The following is a 10,766-nucleotide window of genomic DNA, read 5'->3' on the forward strand; positions in this document are numbered from 1 at the left end:
GGCCTGGGGACCTCGCGAAAGAGGCGGTGCAGGGCCGGGCGTCGCACCCGTCAGAGGGAGGGCTGCGTCCCATCGCGGGCGGCGTCTGTTCAGGCCCCTGCTGGGGCGGAAGGAGGCGTTATGTGTCCGGCGCCGGAGGCTCCGTCCCAGGCTGGGGTGGCCAAGCCCGGCAGCGCCAGGCGTAGCGCGGCGTCCCCCCTTTCCCCGGCCGCTCCGGAGACATTGGCGGAGGCGCCGGGGGGAAGGCGATCTGCCCGCCTACCCCGCGCCCCGGAGCGTCTCCGGGTAGGGGAGGGGGCGTCCTCGCCGCCTCGCTGCAGCCGGCGGCTTCCGGCGCCCTCAGTGTCGGCACGGGACTCGGCAAAGGCTCCGGCCGGGCACTTCCGGTCCCCGCCCCCCGACTTCCGGTCACTGCAAATAACCAGCAATGGCGGCGCCGGCCGGTCCCCCATTACCTTCCCTGCGGGCACACATACACCGCCCGCAGGGGGTAATCGGGAGGCTGGCATCAATGCCATGCAGCCCCCAGAATGCTCTGATCGGTCGATTCTGACCGATCAGTGCGCAGATCCCCCACCAGGTCCGACCTCCAGCATACCCCCGGCAGACGCAGCACTGGTGCCTGCACGGGGGTATCAGGGGTCGGGCAGTACAGGGTACAGGGCAGCTGAGGAGCGCATTGTTCGGTCCGCAAGGACCGATCAAGGCGCTCAACAGCTGCACAATAACAATTACTGTGAATTTTTGTTAACGGCACCAATCACGGACACACTCATACCACCCCACAGCGCCCACATGCCCAATAAAAATTATCCAATCGCTGCCGCCCTGTTAAATACCAATAATGGAGTCGAATACGGTGGCCTCCTAACGCCTCCCCTCCTAAGTAGCACTACAGGACCGTCTACGGCCAATGATCCCCTTCCGGCTACCGAAAGAATCCCTCCCATGACACCGCATAGTAAGGGCGAACGAAGGCGTAGACGCCGCACGTCCTCCCAATCTTCCTCCAATAACTCCCGTCGCCATTCGGGCTACCCCTCTAAACGCCCCTCCCGTTACCAACGTAGACGCAGCTCCCATAGGAGCCGCCGCAGATCGCGGGCCTCAGAATGGCTGCCATCAGCAACATCCGAGGGGTCCGATGTATCGCAGAGCCCGGATAGGAGTCATCGGGCACGGGACAAGACTTCAAAATCACGCGCACCCTCTAGGGCTTTCAGCCGGGGAGAACAATCCCCCACGGCTTCCAGCCACAACAACAACAACCGTGCAGGCGCCGAAGACAGAGCCATTAATCCGCCACTATGTGGTTGTAATCGGGCTCCAACGCACGATACGCAGGGCATCGGCCAGCACATCGGCCGGTCCCACGCTGTAGCGGGAGCCAGAGTTTCCCCGTCCTGCGACATCACCCCGTCTACATCTGCAGGGGTTCCTCCAGGATCGGAGTACACTCGTCCAGAGTCACACAGCGGTGAGTGTTACAAGGGTAGCGAGGAAGGGTTACGCTACGGTGTTAACTTAAAGGAAATGGAGCTAACCTCAGCGGTAAAGGAGTTAATCTTACAACTATCACACTCGAGCGGAAAGGTGGTGAACAATGCAACACCACAATCAGCTAATCTACACAAAGACGCCTTCTTCTGCGGGATCAGCCCGCTAGGCGCCCATATAGACCAGGAAACGAGACAGAAAATCTGGAGCAACGATTATATTGATATATGGTCGCTGTTATCAGCGGACCAACAAACGGTGGATAAACCTAACGAGAGGGGTTTCGATAGGGGGAGATCGAGAATTGCATTAACCATGAATAATTGGCTCCAGGCCTTCGCAGTAATGGGCTGTATTATGGGCCAGAAACATCCGGAACGCTGCTCCGAATTGTTTATATATCAGGACATGATATATAGTTCATACAAGTCGCACGGCGGTTCAGCCTGGCGGCGGTATGATGAGGAGTTCCGCAGGCGTCTGGCCCTACAGCCCGAGCTAGGCTGGGGAGTTAAAGCAACAGACGTATGGTTGCGGTTGATGCTGTCCCAAAAACAGCCCCCCTTTTCGGCCGCGACCACTAATTACTCCGCAGTCGCAGGTCAAAACTCAGTGGTCGTGCGAAAACCCGGGGCCTGCTGGTTGTTCAATGAGGGAAACTGCCGCTTCCACGCATTATGCAAATTCAGACATGATTGCTCCGCTTGCGGGGGGGGACACCCAGCGTCAAGGTGCACTCGTCAGCCTTACAAAGCACCTACAAGGCAGAACCCCAGTGAGCGTAACCGCGATGGCCCCCTGGCTAAAGCTCTACCCCAATAAGAAAGCGGCTCAGCAGCTGCAAGCAGGATTCTCCGACGGGTTTTTTATTCCCTTTAGGCTAACAAGAACGCCAACCCTATCCGATAACCTAAAATCGGCTCGCGAATTCCCCGAAATACTTAGACAAAAAATTGAAAAGGAAGTAGAATTGGGTAGAATAGCAGGCCCCTTCCAGTCGCTCCCCTTCAAAAACATGAAAATATCACCGCTAGGCATTATACCAAAAAAAGAACCCGGTAAATACCGCTTAATTCATCATTTATCTCACCCAAAGGGCGAATCAGTTAATGACGCAATTTCCCCAGAAGAAGCCTCTGTCTCATACGCGTCTTTCGATAAGGCGGTGGAATTAGTCCGGGCTGCCGGACCCGGCGCCCTGCTAGCCAAATCTGACATCGAATCGGCATTCCGTTTACTACCCGTGCACCCCGAATGTTTCCACCTTCTGGGCTGCAAAGTGGATCAGCTCTATTACTTCGACATGTGCCTTCCGATGGGATGTTCCATCTCATGTCACTATTTTGAGCTATTCAGCACCTTCCTAGATTGGGTAGTTCGGTACGAAACGGGCAGTAAATCCCTAATTCACTACCTCGATGATTTCCTGTTTGTCGGCCCTAGAAACTCTAAACTTTGCTCCGAGCTGCTAGAAACATTCAAAGCTATCGCACTCAAATTCGGCGTGCCACTGTCGCCCGAAAAAACGGAGGGACCATGTAATGTATTGCCTTTCTTGGGCATCGAAATAGATACCACGTTAATGGTTTTCCGTTTACCAGAGGATAAAATATTAAAAACCCTACAAATGTTGAAAGGCTTTCTAGAAGTGAACAAGGTAACCCTCCAGCAAATGCAGGCATTACTGGGCCTTCTGACATTCGCTTGTCGCGTAATGCCGGTCGGCAGAGCATTCTCGCGCAGACTATCTTTGGCAACAAAAGGCGCTTCTCAGCCCGGCCATAGAATTAGGCTCACCCGTTCGCTAAAAGCAGATCTGCTAGTGTGGAAAACGTTCCTGCAATCATACAACGGTCACACGTGCGTTATGGCGAGAGAGATCGCAAGCAAGGATTTAGGGCTGACAGTAGGGTGGAATAAAAAAGAGGGTTTTGCAGCAATTTTTAAAAACCAATGGTGCAAATCAGGTTGGCCAGAGAGATGGACGACAACAAAATGGGGTCAAGACCCGTCCCTATGGGAATTATTTGCGGTTGTTGCTGCGATAGACATATGGGCCGATCAGTTGAGAAACACGAACATTCGTTTCCAAACAAAAAATACGAAAACGGCAAAGAGTTTAAATCACATGTCTTCTTCATCCCTGCCCATACTCGCTCTTTTGCGCCGACTAGCGCTGATTTGCCTTGAAAACAATATTTGGTGTAGAGCCACAGTGGTGGCGGAAGTAGATGATAATATCATTAACCCACTGTTATTTTCTAATTGGCAGGCTTTCAGAATCCAGCAGCCCAACTCGCAACCCCGTGGTATTCTGTGTCCACTGTTCCTGTGGGACACAGTGGCCAATCATTGATGCCCTTAATCCGGGCATCCGTTTCGCCAGCTACCTGGCAGGTGTATGGTAAGGCTTGGGAGGAGTGGTGCTCCCTAATTCAGGGTAGGCCGGTCGACGAAAGCGACGGAGCGCGAAGCGCAGTGACAACTGATTTCCTTTTACGGATGAGGGAAAGCGGGTCGTCGGGCACATCGGCACAACGGAAATTATCGGGGCTTGCATTTTTCTTTCAATTATTGGGATGGGTTGACGTAACTAAATCCTTCTGCATAAAACAAGCCATAAAAGGTTGGAAAAGGCTTCAGCCAAGTCAAGAATGTCGCCGCCCCATTTCTCTGAGTCTATTGCAGGACCTAATTGCGATATCCCCGTCAGTCTGCTCATCGCAATATGAGGCGGCCCTCATATCGGCAGCGTTTGCGACCGTCTTTTTCGGAGCACTGCGTATTAGCGAATTGCTACCGCGGTCAAAAACCGCATCGGAAGGAGGCTTAATTAATGAGGATATAGTTATATGCAGCGGCGCCCTGCGCATCAGGGTTAGGAAATCCAAATGCGATCCCACCGGTAGGGGCACATGGGTCCTGGTTAACGCTACAGAGGGCCCAGCTTGCCCACTAAAAATGGTTAAAAGATACGCCGTAATAAGACACGAGGGTAGATTTTTCTTCACTCATACAGACGGGTCCCCTCTGACCAAGTACCAATTCCAGGCAATGTTCAAGCGATGCTTGAAAGAAACCGGCGCAAATCCAAAGGAGTACGGAACACATTCGTTCCGGATAGGGGCGGCCACAGAGGCAGCTAGGGCAGGAGTGTCAGAGGCTGAGGTGCAGAGAATGGGTCGTTGGAAGTCCGCATGCTTCGCCAGATACATCAGGCCCGACTTGCTTAATTAACATGTATTGTCTCTTACAGGGGTTGATGTTTGGGTGGTAGGAGATTCCTACGTACACTGGGCCGAAAAGAGGGCCAAACTGCGGCCAGGAGGAACAAATCTCTACATCCCGGGAATAAAAGTTAACTGGAGGGGTATCAGAGGCCTCCGGTGGAACCAGGTGTTCAAGGAGATGGTGGGCATAGCAAGGATGGCGGAACGCCCGGTGATATTGGTGTTACACGCAGGTGGCAATGACCTGGGCAAACAAAAGGTGGCCGAGTTGTACAAATGGGTGACAACGGATATGGAACGGTTCAGCTGGCTGTTCAGGAACATGATACTGGTGTGGTCGGAGATAACACCACGGGCCGAATGGCGTGGTGCAAGAGATAAGAGAGCCATAGAGCGGACAAGGGTGAAATTCAACGCTCGAATCGGAAAATATGTGAGAGGAAGAGGCGGTATCGTGATTCATCACCAATACCTACAAAAGAAAAACACGCCACAATTGCGACCGGACGGAGTTCACCTAACGGACATTGGCCTCGATATTTTTCTGTCTGGTTTACAGGATGGGGTTGAACAGGCCCTAAAAGTGATGGGTGGGGTCGGAGTCCCGCGTAGGTAATACACGGGATCCTCCGTGGCGGAAGAAGCGGAGGAGGGCAAAGGTCGTAGTCGCTCGTTGGTCCAATTACCCTGTCGATCACGGACAGGAGCTCGGCGCGAGCGGCCGTTACGACATGTAATTGCCCTTTTCAGCTTATTTAATTAATAAACTGTGACCGACCTGTTCAACCCACCTAGGACTATGTGTGTTTCATTACGGGATTGATGGGAGGGGGGAAGGCACTGGTTACGACACCAGGTCTCCACAGTCTGGCAGACGCGGTACTGTATAAGGTGCGCGTCTCTGACTGGGGAGCACCTAGATAGAGCAGCACAGAAAGGTTGTCGGTGCCTGTTCCCCCCTGGCATCACTCCCCTTTAGTGATGCACTAATTGGAAGACCCCTGGCCGGCCAGTGGGCACTGGAGGGGAGGGGTCCTACGGCCACTCCTACAGGGGTTAAATCCAGGTGTCCGGCCGGGAACTTTCTCTTTTCCTCCCGGCGGACACCTGGAAGCATTGTCCCACCCACCCTCCCTTTTTAAAGGCTAAAGATGAGACTAACCTACGGGATGATGTAAATGTGTAAATGCTATTGTAATATTTTACTTTAAAAAAAAAAAAAAAAAAAAAAAAAAAATTATATTTGTACGTGATATAACTAATGCTGGTAACCTTTATTAAGTCACAGCGGAAGAAGCGGAGGAGGGCAAAGGTCGTAGTCGCTCGTTGGTCCAATTACCCTGTCGATCACGGACAGGAGCTCGGCGCGAGCGGCCGTTACGACATGTAATTGCCCTTTTCAGCTTATTTAATTAATAAACTGTGACCGACCTGTTCAACCCACCTAGGACTATGTGTGTTTCATTACGGGATTGATGGGAGGGGGGAAGGCACTGGTTACGACACCAGGTCTCCACAGTCTAACTACGCTATATAGTCATCAAAGTAAAATGTGTAGTCCACCTTTAAAATGGAAGCGTATTACAACTTTTTGCTTACTCATTACAAAACAAATTTCTAAACACACATTTAAAGTTTGATTTGTTATAGCTTTAATTCCACATTGCTCCATCACAGCTTCTTCTGTGGTCCATGCCAGTCTAGCTGCGGGTTATGTCAGCTTATATTGGTTATATCAGTTTTGACCCCCCGAGGAAGCCTAACGCGAAACGCGCATCGGGGCCGCCGGACAATCACTGGCACTGACTTTATTGGGTAAGACAGATTCAGTCCTTTTTGTACTTCTAAATTGACCATACTCTTCTGCCTATGGATATATGTTGTGATGTATCAAGTATAGGTGGCATCCATCTGCATTATATATTACATGTTAAAATTTCTTTTGTCACCTCTAACTGACCCCTGTGTCTGATATGCAGATAGGTATGGTGATTTACCAGGTATAGGTGGTACTCATCAGCACTATGCACTTTAAGGACACATTATTAATTGATGACACTCACCTGTCCTGGTTAATTACCGGCTGTCTTCTGTCCCCCTGGTGCCATTTACAGTGGTTTTTGTCCGCCATACATGAACTATTTGTGTACCCTGTATGTCTAGTTTTGTATACATTTGTCTAATAATATTTCTAATAAAGAGTTGTTACTATTTTTACCCAGTAGTTTTTGGCGTATCTTTACTCCGTGGTTTGTTGTAGGAGTTAATTAGCAGTGGAGTTTGCGCCCCGTCATTTGTTTGACGTCCATGATAGGGTGTATCCCTATGATAGGTTTGCATTGATATGCATCAGTGGTATTTGTATTTATATCAGTTTTGATGTCTGTAATCATTGGAACAAAAACATCCAATTTTGTGATTCTCAACATTTGTGAAATTGTAAAATGCATTAGAGGGGTTCTTCAAGTCTAAGGCTAGATGCAGACAAGTGTATTTTTTTGGCATCTGAGAAAATCAGATCAATTTTGCAAATGACACTCTGATCGCTTTCTCAGCAGAGTATGATCATAGTGTGATCCGATTCTCATGGATGAGGAGATGATTGAGAGATTCAATGGCAGTGAATACTGATACTGGGGTGGGACAGTCTACATGTGGTAAGGGAAGTCTGGCAGGGGTCTGTGTATGCTGCTGATATGGGCCAAGCATTGTTTGGGCTTTGGAAGGAGCCCATTCTCGGGAGTATGTATGGGCAGTGCTGTATACTACTGTGTGGGCAGTGCTGTATACTACAGTGTGGGCTGTGCTGTATACTACTGTGTGGGCTGTGCTGTATACTACTGTGTGGACTGTGCTGTATACTACAGTGTGGGCTGTGCTGTATACTACTGTGTGGACTGTGCTGTATACTACTGTGTGGACAGTGCTGTATACTACAGTGTGGGCTGTGCTGTATACTACTGTGTGGACTGTGCTGTATACTACTGTGTGGACAGTGCTGTATACTACTGTGTGGGAAGTGCTGTATACTACTGTGTGGACTGTGCTGTATACTACTGTGTGGAAAGTGCTGTATACTACTGTGTGGGAAGTGCTGTATACTACTGTGTGGACTGTGCTGTATACTACTGTGTGCGCTGTGCTGTATAATAGTGTGTCGGCAGTGCTGTATACTACTGTATGGGCTGTGCTGTATACTACTGTGTGGGCTGTGCTGTATACTACTGTATGGGCAGTGCTGTATACTACTGTGTGGGCTGTGCTGTATACTACTATGTGGGCAGTGCTGTAAACTACTGTGTGGGCAGTGCTGTGTACTACTGTGTGGGCTGTGCTGTATACTACTGTGTGGACTGTGCTGTATAATAGTGTGCGGGCAGTGCTGTACACTACTGTATGGGCTGTCCTGTATACAACTGTGTGGGCTGTGCTGTATACTACTGTGTGGGCAGTGCTGTATACTACTGTGTGGGCAGTGCTGTATACTACTATGTGGGCAGTGCTGTATACTACTGTGTGAGCAGTGCTGTATACTACTATGTGGGCAGTGCTGTATAATATTGTGTGGGCAGTGCTGTATACTACTATGTGGGCAGTGCTGTATACTACTGTGTGGGCTGTGCTGTATACTACTGTGTGGGCAGTGCTGTATACTACTGTGTGGGCTGTGCTGTATACTACTGTGTGGGGAGTGCTGTATACTACTGTGTTGGCAGTGCTGTATACTACTGTGTTGGCAGTGCTGTATACTACTGTGTGGGCTGTGCTGTATACTACTGTGTGGGCTGTGCTGTATACCACTGTGTGGGCAGTGCTGTATACTACTGTGTGGGCTGTGCTATATACTACTGTGGGGGCTGTGCTATATACTACTATGTGGGTGGTGCTATATACTATGGGGGTATGTTATATTCTATGGGGAGGCTGTGTTATATACCATGGGGGGCTGCATTATATTCTGTGGGGGGCTTTATTAGATTTTATGAGGGATGATTGCATCATACCCTTTGATGGGGCTACATTATATTCTATGGGGAGGTGCGCTGTATTATATCCTGTTCGGGGCTACATTATATTCTTTGGGGGGCTGTATTATATTTATATTCTATGAGGGGTGATTGCATCATACTCTATGAGGGGGCAACATTATATTATATGGGAAAGCTGCATTATATTCTATGGGGAGGTTACATTATATTCTGTGGGGTGGCTGCATTATACTCTGTGGGTGGCTGCATTATACTCTGTGGGGTGGTGGCTGCATTATACTATATGTGGGCTGAATTATACCGTATCAAGGACTATGGGCAATACATTATACTAAATGAAGAACTATGGGGTGCATTATACTATGGGAAGTGAATTGTACTACATGGATGACTATGGCGGTGCATTATACTATATGGAGCACTGTGAGGAGTGTATTATGCTATATGGTGGACTGAGGAGTATATTTTAATATATGGAGGACTATGAGGAGTGTATTATACTATATGGAGGACTATGGGAAGTGTATAATGCTATATGGAGGACTATAAGGAGTGCATTATACTATATGGAGGACTATAGGGCACATTATATTATATGGAGGACTATGGGGTATGCATTTTACAATATGGAGGACTGTGGTGCACATTATAATATATGGAGGAGTATGGGTTGTAGTATACTAAACAAGAAAAATGCTGCATTGGGCGATTGGATTGTTTATGCCAGAATAAAAATCATTGCTCTCAGGAGGACATCGCCGGTGTAAACTGCTGATAACATGACACTGTATGGTGATCTGTTAGTGATCTATTAGTGATCGTTCTGTCCCCATCATTCTGTCTCAGTTGGTGTAAAGAGGCCGGGAAACACGCATCCAATGACTTCAGTATTGTCGATCACACTCGTTTAGCGGCCTGAGATCAGTGCATGTAAATACAACTGAAATGCTTCTGTGTGATGTGAAATATGTTAGCATTTGGGGCCCCATTTTAAACTTTGCCCAGGGCCCCACTTTGCCTAAAACCGGCCCTGCCCAGGAGCGATTGCAACCCCTGCACCTGTTGTAGTTACACCCCTGCTTGTAGTGTAGTGCACAGGATAGGAGTGATTGGCAGGGGTCAATCGAGAAAGGGTTCTTGGGAATAAAGTTGGGAATAGAAGTCACCTTTCTCTTTATTAAATAGCAACTGTTGAGTCGAGCAGGTGACACTGTAAGTTATCAATATAAAAGTCTAAAGTATCAGAGAGTGATGTGAAGGGAATGCTGCTCTGAGGCCTCTGTGGAGTCATTAATGTCCTGCCCTAGGTTAACTCCAAACTGCAAAAAAAAAATCCTTTCGATCCCACGAACCTGCACTGAAACTGTGGGGAATTAAACAGATGAGGTTTTTTATTATTATTATTATTATTATTATTAACTAGACTGTGGCCCGATTCTAAAGCATCGGGTATTCTAGAATATGCATGTCCCCGTAGTATGTGATTCGCGGCAGACTGTGCCCGTCGCTGATTGGTCGAGGCAACCTTTATGACATCTTTGTCGCCATGGCAACCATTATGACCTACGTTGATACTGTGCCCGTCGCCTGGCGGCCTCGACCAATCAGAGACGCGGGATTTCCAGGACAGACAGACAGACAGACAGACAGACAGACAGACAGACGGAAAAACCCTTAGACAATTATCTAATACTAGACTGTGGCCCGATTCTAACGCATCGGGTATTCTAGAATATGCATCATGTCCCCGTAGTATATGGACAATGATGATTCCAGAATTCGCGGCAGACTGTGCCCGTCGCTGATTGGTCGAGGCAACCTTTATGACATCATCGTCGCCATGGCAACCATTATGACATCTATGTCGATACTGTGCCCGTCACTGATTGGTCGAGGCCTGGCGGCCTCGACCAATCAGAGACGTGGGATTTCCATTATGACATCATCGTCGCCATGCTGTGCCCGTCGCTGATTGGTCGAGGCCCGGCGGCCTCGACCAATCAGAGACGCGGGATTTCCAGGACAGACAGACAGACAGACAGACAGACAG

At 49.2% G+C, this 10,766-nt stretch overlaps 1 protein-coding gene across 2 annotated transcripts; it reads left to right on the forward strand.

The window, feature by feature from the left end:
* The first annotated feature begins 670 nt into the window (after positions 1–670).
* Positions 671–6,222, forward strand: LOC143781795 (uncharacterized). Of its 2 annotated transcripts, none has more exons than XR_013216813.1 (2): positions 671–3,901; positions 4,754–6,222. XR_013216813.1 is itself a non-coding variant. In XM_077268632.1 (2 exons), exons 1-2 carry the CDS (start codon positions 796–798, stop codon positions 5,341–5,343), a joined length of 1,272 nt encoding a protein of 423 aa, XP_077124747.1. In that variant the 5' UTR covers positions 671–795; the 3' UTR covers positions 5,344–6,217. The 2 variants fall into 2 exon arrangements, 1 of the variants encoding a protein (XP_077124747.1); XM_077268632.1 differs by having other exon boundaries at positions 671–1,477; positions 4,754–6,217.
* The last annotated feature ends 4,544 nt before the right edge of the window (positions 6,223–10,766 follow it).

Source organism: Ranitomeya variabilis, chromosome 6 (genome assembly GCF_051348905.1).
Source record: "Ranitomeya variabilis isolate aRanVar5 chromosome 6, aRanVar5.hap1, whole genome shotgun sequence".
Lineage (NCBI taxonomy): Eukaryota > Metazoa > Chordata > Amphibia > Anura > Dendrobatidae > Ranitomeya > Ranitomeya variabilis.